The 17902-nt window shown below is 32.3% G+C and overlaps 4 protein-coding genes across 5 annotated transcripts in view; 3 read left to right on the forward strand and 1 right to left on the reverse strand.

Annotated features, from left to right (window-relative positions):
* The first annotated feature begins 624 nt into the window (after window positions 1-624).
* On the forward strand, window positions 625-2631 carry LOC147801176 (uncharacterized). Its single transcript, XM_087155165.1, has one exon. The coding sequence runs from the start codon at window positions 625-627 to the stop codon at window positions 2629-2631; it is 2007 nt and encodes a 668-aa protein (XP_087011291.1).
* A 66-nt stretch (window positions 2632-2697) lies between these two features.
* On the forward strand, window positions 2698-3120 carry LOC147801177 (uncharacterized). Its single transcript, XM_087155166.1, has one exon. The coding sequence runs from the start codon at window positions 2698-2700 to the stop codon at window positions 3118-3120; it is 423 nt and encodes a 140-aa protein (XP_087011292.1).
* Window positions 3121-3909: 789 nt separating this feature from the next.
* On the forward strand, window positions 3910-6270 carry LOC147801178 (uncharacterized). The gene is made up of 3 exons (XM_087155167.1): window positions 3910-5005; window positions 5166-5223; window positions 6156-6270. Exons 1-3 carry the CDS (start codon window positions 3910-3912, stop codon window positions 6268-6270), a joined length of 1269 nt encoding a protein of 422 aa, XP_087011293.1.
* Window positions 6271-9082: 2812 nt separating this feature from the next.
* The window catches only part of LOC107446985 (cytosolic 10-formyltetrahydrofolate dehydrogenase), a 72817-nt gene continuing 63997 nt past the window's right edge, over window positions 9083-17902 (reverse strand). For both annotated transcript variants that reach the window (XM_087154988.1, XM_087154989.1), the window contains exons 20-23: window positions 15947-16038; window positions 15554-15659; window positions 10618-10817; window positions 9083-9255 (exon numbers count right to left, since the gene is read on the reverse strand). In XM_087154988.1, the coding sequence (XP_087011114.1) occupies window positions 9200-9255; window positions 10618-10817; window positions 15554-15659; window positions 15947-16038 (454 nt within the window). In that variant the 3' untranslated portion in view covers window positions 9083-9199. The remainder of the gene's footprint in view (window positions 9256-10617; window positions 10818-15553; window positions 15660-15946; window positions 16039-17902) is intronic.

Here is a 17902-nt window from a genome sequence, read left to right on the forward strand (position 1 = left end):
CTTTACGAACATCGTTGAGAAACTATGATATAATAGAATCATATGATAAAATTAAATATGAGCCAAAAGTAAAGATAAATAACAAAATATGGTAACCCAATTACATGCAACCGTTCAACCGTTCAGGCAATTAAGCAACCCTATCGGCAACTCCGGACGGAGGAATTGCGCTTAGAGTTTCACTTACACTTGCACTTACACTTACGGTTGCACTTATTTTTCTCTCGTGTGATAGAGGCATAAATAGAAGGGAAGATTCATCGTTAAATTACCCCCCTTTTGTTACCCCGCATCAACAACATAATGGTCCGTCGAGCCGGAGGTAAATAATTTTACAGTATATAATTAGGTACTATAATCTAAATAAACTTTCAAATTTATTGTATTTAGTAAAAGTAGTATCTTAACAATTAAAACATTCTGCATATAATTTGGTAATCACAAATACATATGTATAGTTTCGTTTTAAATTGTTCATCTTACTTATTCATATCAAAATTTATTACTATTAAGGAATTTCTAAATTAAAAACAATTAACAATGGAGAAAATTGACAAATTAAAAAAGAAACGTACCACAATTCGATCAAGTATTTCAAAAGCAGTAACTCGATTAGACGCGTTTATGCAAAATAAAGGTAAACAAACTTATGAAACAAATGAAGCGGAACTAAACGAGTTGCAGGAAATTTTAATTAGTAAAGAATTAGACATTAAAAACTTAAATTCAGAAATTGAGGAACTTATAACAAATGCAACGGAATACGAACAAGAAATCGCAACAAGCGAAGAGTACAATGACAAATTACTGTACGCCAAAACCACCATAAAAACGTGTTTCAAAACTCTAAATCAGTCAAATTTAGAAAATACGTTACTGCAAAACCCGCAAAATTTAAAAGAAAAAACTGCATGTAAACAAAGCATAACTTTTCCTGAAATACCCATGCCAAAATTCTCAGGAAGATACGATGAGTGGCAATTATTTAAAATACAATTTGACAACATTATTACGTCAAATGAGCAGTTAAATGATATACAAAAGTTGCATTACTTAAATTCTTCTCTAATAGGAGAGGCAAAAAACCTTCAAACGCTTGACGATACATTTCAGTCATTATTCAAAGCGTTGGAGGAGCGATACGAAAATAAACGCTTAATTATTGAGAGTCACATAAAAGCAATATTAGATGTCGAAAAAATAAACAATGAGTCCGCCAAGGAACTTAGGCACCTAATTGACACCATAAGAAAAAATCTGAGAGCTCTTCATGTTTTGGAATATAAACGAAATGATTTATCAGACATTTTCGCTTTAAATATTATCATTTCAAAACTCGATAAAGAAACTAGAAAACAATACGAATTAAGTTTATGCACGCAGGAAGTCCCAAAATTAGATTCTTTCTTATTATTTTTGGAAAAAAGAGCACAAATTCTAGAAAGTTATCAAAATGTTTCTCAAACAGCTCAACTAAAAGTGAAAACAGAAAAGTCAAGGTCAAGATCATTTTTAGTCAATGAGAAAAAAGTACCGCCATGTGTTTTATGTTCAAATAGCCATCCCATTTTTAAGTGCGATTATTTTCTGAAGCTTAATGATGAGCAAAGAATTGAAGTCATATCAAAAAACAAATTATGTTATAATTGTTTATCGAAATCGCACTCTGTGGGAAACTGTAAATCGAAACATTCTTGTTCGAGTTGTGGTCGCAGACATAATACATTAATTCATAGGCGTCAAGGGGAAAAAGTAAATGATTCGTCGCGTCAGCAATCTCTTATTTCAAATGTTGATAATTCTAGAGCTTTGGAAAATACATTTCCGAATATTAATGCTGCCGAATTTAATGCTCAAACTTTATCACTAGTAAATAAAAATACTCGTTGTTCAAATAAAAGTGGTATTTTGCCAACATGTGAGGTATTTATTAGGAGTTCCAAAACTCGTACTCTTATTAAAGCTAGGTGTATTTTAGACAGTGGTTCAACTTCTAACGTTTTAACCGAAGTGCTTGCTAATGCATTAGAGGTCCCATTGCGAAAAATAAACAACCCCATTGCAGGTTTAGGTAACAATAAAACTGTTGTAAAAGGGAAATTACAGGCAGATATTACTAACAGGGATGGGACTTATTTTAAAACATTAGATTTCTTAGTTGTGAAAAAGATAACAGATTTTATTCCAACTGCAGCATTATCATTAAAGAAATTTGAGTTACCTAAAAACATACATTTAGCAGAACCTAATATTTTCGCAAATTCAGCTAACATAGACATGCTCGTAGGAGCGGAAGCATTTTTTGAAATTATGAGAATAGGCGATATTAACATATCAGGTACTGAAATAGTTTTAAGAAATTCTATTTTTGGGTTTATCTTTACGGGAGAAATAGGTACAAATAGTCAGAATAAAGCTAAAGAAATCTGTGGGTTAATCAGCCAATCTACTAACACTTTAGATCAAACCCTAAGAAAGTTTTGGGAAGTTGAGGAGTGCTTAAGCTCAAAAGAGCATTACATGAGCCTAGAAGATATTTTATGCGAGCAGCATTATCAAAATACGCACAAGAGAGACGACACTGGTAGATACATAGTTCAAATGCCAATCAAAGATCTCCATAAGCTGTGAGAATCCAAACATTTAGCAGAGCAAAAACTTAATCAGCTTTGGAGACGGCTTTCTAAAAATGACACTATGAGGAGTCATTATATTAAATTCATGCAAGAATACCTAGACATGGGTCACATGAAGCCCGTAGAAACAGAGGATGATCAAGATCCAGAGGATAAAAGCAATTATCCTCACTGCTATCTGCAGCATCATGGAGTTTACCGCCCTGAAAAGACTACAACTCCTCTCAGAGTAGTCTTCAACGCCTTTGCACCTACTTCAACTGGTGTAAGCTTAAATGATCTACAAATGAAAGGACAGGTAAAAGAGGACATTTTGGTGCGTTTCCGTAAACATCACATTGTCTTCACCATAGATATTCAAAAAATGTTCCGTCAAATATTAGTTGAGCCTTCCCAAAGAAACGTTCTTCGCATCCTTTGGAAAACAAGCGAGTATCAACCGTGCAAAACACACCGATTGAACACCGTAACATACGGCATGTGACGGAGAAAAAGGTGTTTGTTTCTCCATCAGTAGCCGCCAATCGTATAGTGTAATACATGAATGTTCATTTGGGCCAATATTGAATGATTAAAACAATTAAGTTTACAGGAAATAATGTACAAATCGTTGAATGTAAATTTAGATTTTATTAAGCAATTTTAGATTCAGACAATGGCCACTTCTTCATCAAAAAAAAAAGAAATCCCTTAAAGGGATGAAATCAGCATACTCTCTACTGAGAGGTCATAAAGCCAGAGTACATTTTCTGACCGTTAGAAATTGAGACTGGGGAGGCCCCCAAAGGGCTCCCAGCCTCACAAATTTTGAAATTAAAAGTGAATATATTTATTCTCAACGGACAGAGAAAGTATGGGTAGGAGATCCAAAATTGGCGATTTATCACAGTATATCATAGCCAAAACAAAGCCAACAAGCATATCAACATGGGTTTAAAAGAACACCTTGGCGATCATGAGTCGCCATCAAATTTATGTGAATTATTACAACCATGCAACCGAAACATTTAGCCGTTGGAAAATTAGAATAAAAAGTTATAAATCGATTTTTGTTTTCGATTAAAGGCGACAGTGAATATATAAGTCTGCATTAGTAATGAAATAAAAAAAGTATCCGTTACATTAATCTAGAAGAGAAGAAATAAATATTTTATGTTCGTTTTAAAAAGATTAAGTTTGTGATTTATTTTAAATATAATTCTATTAATAAAAAATCAGCTTAAGTAATGAAAGATATTTTAAAAGGATAGAAAATAAATATGTAATGCCAATTATGGCATCACACGGCACAACTTCAGCTCCGTTTTTGGCCACTCGAACAATCCTCCAGGCAGCCAAAGATGAGTCTGAAAGATTTCCTCCTGCGGCCGAGGTTCTCGAGAGGGATAGTTACATGAATAATGTAGTCAGTGGAGTGGATAGCGTACTTACAGCTGTGCGTCTTAAATCTGAGCTGTCTGGTCTTCTGAGATCTTGTGGCATGAAGTTACATAAGTGGAGATCCAATGCAGTTGAATTAGACGAGTCAACTGATGTCGTAGAGCACAGATTTACCAACAATGATGAGACTACAAAAACGTTGGGTGTCATCTGGAATGCCAGAACAGATGAATTCCGGTTTCAACTCACTTCGTTAAAAAGGCAAGAAGCCTATACAAAGAGAGATGTGCTTAGCGTCATAGCACGTATCTTTGATCCGCTTGGACTTTTGGGCCCAATTATCACGAAAGCGAAAATCTTCCTTCAGAGACTCTGGACAATCAAGTTAACGTGGGACGATGTGCTTCCTCCAAATTTAGCCGAAGAATGGGAATCGTTTGTCCACAATCTTCCAGCCGTACACGAGTTACATGTGAAACGCAAAGTGACAGACGATGCATCAGGAATGGAACTACATGTTTATGCCGACGCCAGTGTCCTTGCTTACGGAGCAGCAATTTACGTACTAACTCGAAATGTAGACGGCCATCTTACATCAGAACTGTTGTGTTCTAAGTCAAGAGTTGCTCCTATAAAACAACTCACTATTCCACGTCTTGAACTGTTATCTTCTCTATTGGCATGCAGGCTACTGGACAAAGTACGGAACTCTCTGAATGTCCCCAACGAACAGTGCTATATATATTCAGACTCAAAAATAGTTCTCGCTTGGATAAAAACTGACTGTTTAAAGTTAAAACAATATGTCGCCAATCGAGTGAAAGAAATCCAACAACTATCACAGAATTGTGTTTGGAACTATGTTCCGTCGATATCCAATCCAGCGGATATATTGTCACGTGGTTGTGAAGCAAAGGAACTTTTACATTACTCATTATGGTGGCAGGGTTCCAACACCATAAATCAAAGGAAGAACTCAGAATCTGAAAGTGAACTATTTTCCGAAAGAGACTCAAAGATATATCAATCTGAACTCAAGCCATCGCAGGACATTAATCTATTAATTTCTCATTTCAGTTTTTTAAACCAAATATTTTCTATAACAAATTCTTATTCAAAATTGATTAATGTAATGTCTTATGTATACAGGTTTATTTACAACTGTAAGAATCAAATTAAGAGAAGTGGAAATCTTACATCCTGTGAGGTAAGTGAAGCAGAATTAAAGTTATGTTCATTTGTGCAGCAGGAATCTTTAGCAGAAGAATTTAAATTATTGAAATCAGGAAAACCAATAAATGTTAATAGCAAACTGAAATTTTTGTTTCCATTTTTTGATAATTCAGCAAATGTTATAAGAGTTGGAGGGCGTCTAACAAATTCTGATTTGCCCTATGAAAGCAAACATCCCATAGTTTTGCCTAAAAATCATAAAATTTCTGAGCTTATTTTATTAAATTTACATAAATCAAATTGTCACATAGGTGCACAGGCACTATTAAATTTGTCAAGACTAACTGTTTGGATAATACATGGTAGGAATTTGGCACGAAAAATAGTTCATGATTGTGTCATTTGCACTAATTTTAAACGTAGATTTTTAGTTCAAAAAATGGGAGATTTGCCTAGTGTTCGATGTAAACCAACTTTTCCTTTCTTAAATTCTGGTACTGATTTCGCTGGACCTTTTTTCATAAAAAACAAAAATCAACGTAAAGGTCCGTTTCAAGAAATATTTATTGCTATTTTTGTATGTCTTGTAACCAAAGCTTCACATTGAAATTGTTTCTAATCTAACATCTGACTCTTTTATTGCAACCCTAAAAAGATTCATTGCCCGTAGAGGCAAATGTTCCATATTATATAGTGACAATGCCAAAACCTACTTAGGAGCAAATAGAGAACTTAAACGTTTGTATAATCTAGTTAGTAAACCAGATGAAACTCTATCAAAATTTCTTGCTTCTGAGAGAATTAATTGAAAGTTTATTCCCCCTGGAAGTCCAAATTTTGGTGGAATATGGGAAAGTGGTATAAAATCATTTAAATTTCACTTAAAACGAACAATAGGTACTTTAACTTTAACATACGAAGAATTTCTTACTATTATTAATCAAATCGAAGGTATTTTAAATCAAGGCCTTTAATGCCACTTTCCAGTGATCCTGATGATCTGGATGTTTTAACACCAGCTCATTTTTTAATAGGAAGATCTATAAAAAGCATTCCGGAACCAGAATTAGTTGATCTTTAAGATAATAGGTTAAGTAGGTGGCAATTGACTACAAAAATTACCCAAGCAATTTGGAAAAAATGGTCGAATAATTATTTGTGCCATTTACAACAACGATCAAAATGGCTCTTTGAAAAGGATAACATTTCTATTGGCACTGTAGTTATAGTAAAAGACGATAATTTGCCCATTAATCAATGGCTCATGGGAGTTGTTGTCGAATTGTTTCCAGGAAAAGACAAATGTGTTAGAGTTTGCAGTGTGAAAACCAAACGTGGTATTTTCAAACGTCCTATCACTAAGCTAGCCATTTTACCAGTACCAGTTGAAGTTTGATTAAGTCATTTCCTTGTGTGTCAATTTTATATATGTATATCTATTTTTACTTTTTATTTTTTTTAAAAAAAGTGATGTCATTTCCCAATTGTTTGTTTTTGCATATTACTTATATTTGATATTATTTTATTGCTGATATATTTGAAATACAGTACTATATTTCAACACGGGGAGTATGTTGCAAATTTACTCCAGCGCCATCTACCGTAAGTTTTTTGTAACACTCAGAGTAGCAATAAACAAGCTGTCATAAGGTTGTAATGGTGCTCTCTCTCTTGTCGTATTCCAATGTTAGCATTTACCAGATTTAGAAAAATAACTAATTTTACGTCTTACCAGCGATATTACAGTCCACACTAAATAGAAGGGAAGATTCATGGATAAATTACCCCCCTTTTGTTACCCCGCATCAACAACAAAGGGAATGGAGGAAATATTATGGTATCAACACTAGGATTCGAACTCCAGTTCTGTCAGTCATGAGATTGACAGATAAGCCCGCTCTGCTATGATATTTGCGCAGTTACTAAATAGCTTCATTAGGTTTTTCTAGTTGGTGTGATAAAATTCAGGTTGTTGAGCCGTATTAGGTGAAAGCAGTTAATAAACGTTTTTTTTCAAAATTAACAGTTTGCTTACCATTTTATTTATAGTTATTTGACTGCTTTGATTAAATAAGGTAAAATAACCATTCAATAAATTTTTATTTAACCATTTTTTACGAGAAATATGTAATAGTGCACTTTAATATGCATTTACGAACGTTAAATGGAATGGTCTTTAGTCTCCAAAATTACATGGTCAATTTCAAAATTCGATGTTATTTGACAATGGAAAAGAAATATTTTATGAAAATAAGTAATTTTAGAAAGAGATTGAAGAAAGATGACCACAATATAGGACTTGAATATGGACTATCAACTATCAATATATGCACGTGATTAACTGCCGGATATTTTAAAATAAAAAGACAGAAAAAAACAACGAAAACAGTGATGCGGTTTGTAACTTTGCATAAGTTCTGAACAAAGAAGACTGTGGGAACTAAAAACAATGAAAAACTCGAATTTCAAAGAGGAAGACAAAGCATTTCATGTTTGGTTCTCACGGAAATGCTCGGAATCTGTCTAAAAATATTGCTATATAGACCATACATGCCAATTTAGAAGTTCTAGAAGATCTCCACTATGCTGGAAGACGTAGTGAAATAATAATTAAAGTAAGTTTAATTTGTTCAATTCTTCAAGCACTAACAAACTTCACTTCGCGATTTTCAGGTCTTATATATTTGTTTAAAATGCTTACATAGAGTGCAGGTCAAAAGCATTGTAAATTAAATTCTTAAGTAATTAAGTTCATAACTAATTAGTTTCTGTAAATTAAATTAAAATTTTAGAAAAATTTCCCTCCAGAAGCAGGAGAAGTTGGCAAGTATGTCATAATCATTTTTTAAAGATGTCCACTTATCCATAACTGGATAAACCTTGATACTGACCAGTCAGGATAATCGACGTTCTACTAATCTACCAAATCGAGGCTTAAAAATGCGTTTTTCACACTCTTAAGTGGCCCTAAACTAAGGCAGAGGTGTATTTGAATTATTAATCTATTATAACTTAAGTAACAGGTTGTCCCCTAAATGACAGATCCATTTTAAACTTAAATAAAAAAATGCTGTTGGAGATAATAATGCGCCGTTTGCTGCATTGTTATTACAGAAAAGTGATAAATTTAAAAAATATATATATTGTTAAAAATAGTTCTATATTCCCCCATTATGAGGCACTGGCGTCAACCTGCCGTAGGAATACAGGCAGAACGTTCATGATTTTTCAGTCAATCATCGTTAAGTACCATCAGAAATCAAATTGGAATACTGCATATAACCTTTTTTAGCTGTTTACCTCCAGGAATTCAGCAGATGGAGAAAATTAATATCTTCAACATCATTTTAGATCCATCTTTTTAAGCACTGGATACGCCATCATTATGGAGGTGGCCTTATTGGCCAGGTACTCCTTGGCATCTTTCTTAGTTTCCGCAGTTTCGTTAAGTACGTTCCTGCTAAAGTTTGTTGTGCAAAAATATAAAAATATGGTGTACTCCATGGAATCAAACAAAAGGCTGCGTACAGGTATAAAAGGCAAAAGCCCCAAACTCTTGCGGATATAGAACATTACGTTTGTATTGCATTTCAGTCCATTCCGACTGAGATATTGCCGCGCGTATGTGCATATTTTGTTTTGAGAATACGGCATATTATTGCTACTAAAGTCAGTAATATGGAAAGTCTTGTTATTTAGTTTTTTAACTGTTTTTAACGCTATGAATTTTTCAATATTTGTCGCTTTTCTAATAAGAGTGGAGCAAGCTGCGCAATTTTATCTCAAATCATGTTTTTTTATGTTTAAATTGGGTTAGTCGTTTAGTGGAGACTCTGTAAATACTGTTTATATTATAATTGGAGAAATATAAGGAATATTAAGAAAAGAAACAATGCATAAAAAAATCTTAAATTTTACATATAAATTTACATTGAATTATAATTTTTCAAATTACAGAATCTTCTTGATATTTCAAAGTAAATATTTACACAGCATTCAAAGAGAGTCCTTTAATATTCTACTGTTATACACTTCGTCTTGAGATATTCATTAAGAGCCTCTTGGCCTAAAAAAAAATTATTAATAAATACTTAAACTTCCATAAAAAAATTCACAAACTTATTATAAGTTTTAAGTACTATTTAAAAACTTAACGAGGAATTTTCAATATACGAATTATAATTTTCAAATAAACAGTGTATTGCTTCTATTTTTAAGTACAGGGTTTCTTAAGTTAGACAGATAGTTTTTAAAAAATTATGGCTGCAAAAAAGTAAAGAGTTAAAAATTAAAACAAAAAAAACTTCTTGTAGCAAATTCATATAAAAAACGAAATTTTTTCCAAGTTCCTGCTTTTAGTTAAAATCATTTCCAATAGATGGCGTACCTTTGTACCTTTTTTTTAAAATTATGGCTGCAAAAAAGTAAAGAAATAAAAATTAAAACAAAAAAAACTTCTTGTAGCAAATTCATATAAAAAACGAAATTTTTTCCAAGTTCCTGCTTTTAGTTAAAATCATTTCCAATAGATGGCGTACCTTTGTACCTTTTTTTTAACCACCTTCCATTGATATTGATCATGGAGTAAAGAGTTTTGGTTATTTAAGTTCATTCATGTGATAGTGACTGATCGAAGACATATCGAGAAAATCGTTCCTTATTAATGTTGAAAAATTGCGATGGGGTTTTCTATTGTTTCTCGTGCTGCGTCATATGTTAAAGAATTTTTGAACGAAACAGGAACTCCATAAGCGAAGTTTCATGACCTGTCACATGAATTTGCTGCAAGATTTTTTTTTTCCATTGATTTCATTTTTTTAGATTGTAAGGTGCCGAATTTAAATATACTATTTATCTTGTACCATTTTGAATAGTTCCTAAATTATTCTTTAAAAAAAATATGATTTATCTTGTACTATTTTGTATAGTTCCTAAATTGTTCTTAAAAATAAAAAATAAGAGCGTTTTATGTTGCATAACACATGCTACGTTTTAAGTTGCGAGAGAAAAATGATTGCAGACATCATGATGTCCCATAATATTTTTTCGAGAAAATTTTATTATTTATCCAACAAGCCAACATGTTTCATCTTCATCGGCAATCTGGGGGAAAAGATTAGATTCGTGACCGTGTGCAAGTTCGTCATTATTTATTCGACTTTGACCGTTGTTACTTAAATTTGTTTCCTATGTACGTATGTGCGTGTTTGTACTATTTTTTTCCTTAAGCATAATTTTGCGCCTAATAGAGGGTACGAAAGCATAAAGTGCTGTTCAAAAAAGAAAAAAAAAGGGAAAAAAGGATAAAAATGTTAATTGATGGAATGTCTGTATAGGAAAAAGGTTAAAAATTTACTTCTAATTAAACATTCTGTACCTTAGTATGAACTAATGCATTAAAGAAGCATGAATACAAAAGAAATCTTACCCAGATCTTTTCCGAATCCGGATTGTTTAAATCCTCCAAAAGGAGCAGCAACATCAGTTTTATTATAACAGTTAATAAAACAAGTTCCAGCATGAATTTTTTCACTCACATACATAGCCTTCGAGATATCCTTAGTAAACACACCAGAAGCAAGTCCAAATTCAGTAGCATTTGCTCTTTTTAAGACTTCATTTATGTCTCTAAAAATAAAAGTCGGGTTACTTCAATATTTATGCTCGACTAGAAGTAATTGATTTATACTATTTGACATGAGCGCATAAAAGACGCATTGGGAAGTTCAGAACTTCTTTACCATTTCTGAAAGATTGTTTTCTAATTATTCAGTTATTTTAATTGTGTATTCTGAGACAAAATTCTATAAGAGTATGAAGAATTGCAACTAATTAAAGAAAAAAAAACGTCAATAATTCAGGAAGTATTTCTCCCCCTCTCTTCTGGCCTGATTATTTTTTAATGTCCATTTAGGGCATTAGAAATAAATTCAATTTCATAAACTGTATTACTGTTTACCTTTCCTTTTATTATGCATTTGTTCTGATTGGTTTCTACATTGTAAAAACTGTGATGTAATACCTATCCAAATTTGATGTTGAAATTTCTGAAAATTGTGTGTTATTTCAGATTAATATTGAATCGTGCTTTCAAACAAATTTCTAAACTCCAGGAATTCAGAGCAGATACGCTTGCTCCATAGATGAATTATTTTAGCCAATTTGGCGTCGGACAATCAGATTAGAAATTTTTAGATGATTGATATTTTTTGCCTGAGAAGGTAAAAGCTTGATTTCGCCTCGCAATATGCTGAACATTCAACAGGAACAAATATAAATTATTTTTAAAGGCATGTCTGTTTTTAATTGTTTAATAAAGATGATTATATTCTCATAAGAAGATTTACATAAATCTGTCAATAGTATTATGCCACTTATCTTCTTCGGTTTTGTTAAGCGTAGTTCGAATTCATATTAATATTCTCTCTGTGCTATGTTTACGTTTGATTAGCAAACTAATTTTATTTTAAGAAGCAGTGCATATATGCATCCTAAATTAATGATTCTTGCTATCTATTGTATCATAAAAATAACTTTACTGGTTTTTATATGTATCTTATTTTACTCTAATTATAAATTTTATTGTTACTGATTAACGAAAATGGTGTCGGCAACTTTATACTAATTAGTGCAAAAGAAAATTCTTGATGCAGTGAAACACCTAGATCCAAAAGTTATGTATGGTAGACTGATATTTATAGGCCCACTGCTCGAACAATTAAAGGATATTATAAGTCTTGTATAAAATAACGATAGAAGCAAATTTTTTGTAAAAATAAAATGGTAGACACAAATTTTTCTTATTTTCAAACTTCACAGTAGGCAAATTTCGAGTGTGACGTCGAAGACGACGCTTTAGTGGCAGCGAATTTGATTTGGCTTTCAACTTAATGCAAGACAAAGGAAAGAAGAATGATGAACATTCAGTGTTTCGATCAGTGCGATGTCTCAAAAGATGTCATTTAACCGAATCAATTGTTTTCCGGTTAGAGGGGGCCAAATACAAGCCGAAGTAGCAGAAGCCATTGGAGCTTCACAAAGTGTGATTTCCAGAATCTGGAACCGTTTTTTGGAGACTGGAAATGCGAAGATCAGAGCTTATAGACCTGCAACAACACCCAATGGAGACCATTATTTAACGCTAACGGCTCGGGGACACCGAAATATGAATTCTTCAACTACACAAATGGCCTTCACACTGTAGATATGTATGCTCGCTGACCAATGATGAGCGTCACGTTAACAGCAAGGAGTGGAAAACAAAGCATGTGAACTGGAGGAGAAATGAATGGCGCTATCCTCTTTTCTCTGACGAGCTCCGTTTTCTGTTCATCCTGATAATAGGCGTATTTTCGTCTGGAGAGAACGTGGCTCTAGAAATAATCGCACACGAAATTGTACGATTTGGCGATGGGGAAGTGATGGTCTGTGCTGTCATCTCTCTTGATGGGCACACCGATCTCAATATCATTCGAAATGGAGTTCTGACTGTTCGCTGATATAGGGATGAGATCATGAGACCTATTGCAGTCCCTTACGCTGCAGCAATTTGAGATTACTTCCTGTTAATGAACGACAATTGCAGGCCTAACTTGGTATGATATCCTTTCGGAGGAAGGAATCATACGAATGGATTGGCCAGCATTTTCTCCGGATATGAACCCAATCGATCATGTTTGGGACATTCTAGGCAGATGAATTGCTGGACGCCAACTACCTCCGAACTCTCCAAGAACTGGAAAGAGCATTTCTGGAGAAGTGAGAGAGAATTCCCCAGCCCCTCACTAATAATCTCATTGAATCGATGCCTCAAATTTGCTCAACGTTGCTGGCCATCCGGGGAAACCATACCCCCTACAAAAACAATTTTCTCTTAAGGAAACACCTTTTTTTATTTGTGCTTCTCACATGCACAAATTGTGTTTTTTTTCCCCTTTTGTACCCATATGTTCAATAAAACGCGTTTTTTCTGTCATAGAAATGTCATTTTTTATCTCATATATCCTACAACGTCTGTGGATAATGTATCAATCATTCAAACAATTCTCCAGATGCAAGATCAATCCACAATCTCATCATCTTTTAATCGTTTTAAGCAGTGTTTATGGGACCGGATGACGGAAACTGATTGGGACACGCTTGCAACAAGCTGCAGTGTCTTAGAAGAAGAAAGGGATTTTAAAATTGCATTGTAACCTTCATTATTTTAGAAGTCAACAATCCACCAAAAACATGTTTACACAGACGAACTTTATTTCTGTGACGCGTTGAAGGTATCGAAATTTACTAATTAATTATTATATATTTAAGGGAAGTCGGTTATATATATAAGTCGGTATTATATATTTAAGGGAAGGCACTATAAGGCGGGACTCTCGGAGCATTTTAATTATTTTACTGCTGTTGCCATCAGACTCTGTAATGTTTACATAATGTTACTCTGTAATGTTACTTTTTGTATTTTATGTACTTTTCTGTTTTTCTTGATTTTAATAAACATTTACCCGTATGCCCTAAATTGGGGCAGGTAGGGGTAAATATTTCATATACCAATAATGCTAAAATTGATCTTTCTCCATGTACCTTTTCAGAGCATCTAAACAAGACACTGCTTCAGTCTTTTTCACAGAATATTTACATATACATGTTTTCACTGTATTAACCATTAATACATATCTTTGGCAGAAATTTTTTTGAAAAAATTATGAACTGAGAACTTTTAATTTCTTAAAAAGTTTCTTCGATTTTTAGCAAAAAATCTTTCGTTACTCGAAACACTAAACGTTAACGCTAAAACATTATCACTAACATACCACTGATATAATCTCGAAAATCCTCAAAAAATTTCAAAGATTTATCATAAGTAGTTTCTTAGAAAAGATACATAAAAAAAGGTCAATTTTAGTGTTATTGATATATGTCCTACAGACTCCCTTAAGATGTCTTCTTTAGCAAATTAAAATTGGAGCACAGTCTGTGAAAGCCCAATGATTGTTACATCAAAAAATATTAAGGATTATTTATTTTATAAAGCTATTAATGAATTTTGCGTTCAAAATAGTTTGCTTACTGTATATTAGAATATAAATATTAATATTAAAAAAAATTAATCATTAAATTTAAAATTTGTTCCGGTACAAAAAATGATATTTAGTAGTGTTGAGGAATTTTAGTTTTTCTGGATTTTCGCTTCATTGGGATATTAGCTTGTCCAAATTTCATTCCCATTCCATTCAATCCTGAAAACCATAATTTCATGCGTTAGAAATGGAGTTAACTTAGAATCAAGCAATCCCAATCTGTATTTTTATTATTATTTCATAACCATAGTTTATGGCCCAATTTTCGGTTTAAAACTGCTGATGCTCAACTCCATGGCTTTGCAATTTTGAACCAATCCAGAAGACAAGGAAACTCCTGGATCAGTACCCCCAGAGGTTTGATTTGTTATGGGAGCATGGAGGATTTTGTGATTCGACGGATTTAACTTGCATCAGTCACCATTTACTACACGGGAAGTTTTCGGCCAGCTAGGATCGAACCCACGAACTCTTGGACATGGGCCCCGTGTCCAACCAACCAGGCTATCCCGGCTAAACTTGTTGTTGTTGTCGTCTGCGCCATTAAGGCATAGGGGGAGCTTCCAGTGACACCATCTAGTTTCAGTTCTTGTTTTCCTGTGATACCACCTCCGGAAAAGAATTTGACTTCTGCCACACCCATACATCACACCCGTTTCATAAAGTTGACCTATTCACACATTCATTCATTTAATCACAGATCGTAATTTTGACCTGAACCAGAGAACGATCAATCTCCAATTCAGTATCCCCAGAAGTATAATTTGTTTTGGGAACAAGGAGAACTTTGTGACTCGACAAATTTAACGTGCACCAGTCACTGTTCACTACACAGAAAGTCGGCTGGATTCGAACTCTCATTCTCACGAACGTGAGCCCAGCACCTTGACATCAAGATTATTCTGGTCCCTTTCAATTTGCTATTTTACATTAATAAATTTGGTAAATTTAACTGCTATTTAAACTAAGATACTTTTAAATATTATATATTTAGGCGTTTACTTTTAAGTAACATTTCATGATCCTTTGACTCGAGGCCGCATTTGCACCACTATACCTTTATAAATTTTTTTAAAGTATGAGTTTTAAATGAAGTGTATAGCTTGGTAGTATTTCTATAAAATAAATCCTAACATTTTATATCATTTAAAATTTAATAAATAAATACTTTATTTTATTTATCATTTTTGTAATGAAATCTAATTAACTTATATTCTCGTTAATAAATATATTTTCTCAAAGTAATTATTTCGGATAGATAAATAATTCAAAATTTAAACTGACCCATCCTTAAACCTAGAAATTATCATAACAGGTCCAAAACTTTCTTCTTTGGCTATGAACATGTGATCTTCTACTTCTGTAAATATGGTAGGCTCCAGAAAGAATCCTAAAAGGAAAAAAAAATCATTCTTACATTCATTTATAATATTATTTATTAGGAGATAATATTTTCTCATTATTACTTTAAAATATTCACATAGTAGTCGTTTTCTAACTTAAAAATATTTACCAAAATCTAAAAATAAATATTCTTATATTATAATTTTGCAGATTCTAAGATTTTCAAAGTATAGTAAACAAAATATTCTGTCCAATTGTAACAAATAAAGATTAATTAAAAAAATATTTTCCATGTGTATTCATCTCTTTAATGGATTATTTGATTAAAATTACCTTTTCTGTTAAGTCGTTTTCCGCCTAAAACTAATTTGGCTCCTTCCTTAACACCAGTGTTACAATAATCAATAAGTTTGTTTAAATGTGCTCTGAAATCATATAAATAACATATTTATGTATCTACTCAGTCTGTTAAATAATAATCAAAATAAATTAATACACAAATTATAATTAACTTAATTATTAAAATTAACATATAATTATTAAAATTAACATATAATTATTAAAATTAACATATAATTATTAAAATTAACATATAATTATTAAAATTAACTTAATAATCAATGAATAACACATTTTTAGTCAATGAGTATGTGGGAGAGATTTTTGCATGACCAAGAACTCCGTCCCTTGGTAAATTATGTTTTGTTTTTATATATCATAAGCTGCTGTTTTTATCTATCATATATATCATAAAATGTTTCTCGAAGCTCTGTTGCCAAAAACAAAATCATAATAAAAAAGCCGCAGTGCCTAAAAAAATTGCCTAGCGCTTGAAGCAACGCGATGATTTTAAACTATATATAGAACCTATCTTGCGTTGAAGAATTATCTGGGCTTTAGAACGGACAAATAGCTTAAATGTTTTAAAAGTTATTAAACTTCTCGTTTTTTAAAAATTTATTTAAAAATCGCCAATTTGGCGGCATTTTTAAACCTAGATGAAAATGAAAATCACTGCCTTATTCTCAGTTTTTGAATATTTTTATGAGCCCAAGTAATGCAGCATTCGAGTAAGTTTTTAAATATTAAAAAATTAGTCCACAAATGCTTTTCATTTTCACTAAACTGTGGCTTTTTTCCGTTTTGACGTTTTGCGCCATTCTCAAATTAAGAGCAGACTGCGCTGGCTATCGATGGGCTAAACTTGTCCTTACCGTCTTGAATAACAGTTGCAAACTCACAGCAGTTATAAAAATAGCATATTATTTGCAAAAAAAAGCATCATTTCATATTACGACGGAGCCTTCAAAAAACATCCTTATAATATACAACACCAGAGCTTTAAGAAAACACAGTTACAACACAGTTTACAGCAAATAATTCGTTGTTTTCGTAGTTGGCAACTCTCCAAAGGTGGGAGAATAACACAGATCCAAATTTTAAACTTTGACAACAATTAAGTTTAAATTTAAAAAAACGCCCAAATTTAAGAATAAGTTTATAATTTTGTCTAGTAACAGGAATTGATATAAATTATTACGCAAGAGTTTCCTAAATATATTTTTAAAAAATATTTTTTCCTCCAAAAGAGCCAATTTTGGGCTTTGGAATGTCAACTATAAGCCAATGTTAAACACAAAAAAGAACGCTTTTTAAAGTAACTAGAAGTTAAAAAATTAGTGTATAAAGTTTAAATAAGATGATTATTTAATAATAAACTTAACAAATAATAGCAATAGGTAAATTATACACTGTAAAAAATTCCGGGTGAAATCCCGGTATAAAGTATCGTCACTTCGGGTGTCTCATGTGTAAAATCCATTTTTACAGTACATTTTACGGTAATATTTATTTAGTTAAAGTGATTCAATGATTTTACGATATTTATTTTACAAAAATTACTATATATCAGAATTTTTGGACCGTAGTATATTCCGGTAAAAATGAATTTGACGGTAAAAAATACCGGCACCCTGAGTACTGTTGCTTTTTACCGGAATTTTTTACAGTGTATTTACAGTGTCAAAGAATTTAAAAAAAGCAATTTAGTTTACTAATGCATGTCCAAAAAAAGTAAAGTATGAAACCACGATATTATTTTAACAGTAAATGGATTAAAGAAAAACTTTAACGTTTTTTTTATTAATCCTTAAAATAACTTTCAAAAGTGTTTATTTCAGCGTTTAATTAGTTTTAATGAAATATTTCTGCGACAAAATGCTATTTTCCTGATGGAAGGGTGACCTCAAATATGCTAATTAATAAATGTAGACTATATTTCAAGTTGCG

This window comes from Parasteatoda tepidariorum, chromosome 11 (genome assembly GCF_982258835.1).
Source record: "Parasteatoda tepidariorum strain Cologne lab strain chromosome 11, Ptep-v5.0, whole genome shotgun sequence".
Taxonomy (NCBI): Eukaryota; Metazoa; Arthropoda; class Arachnida; order Araneae; family Theridiidae; genus Parasteatoda; species Parasteatoda tepidariorum.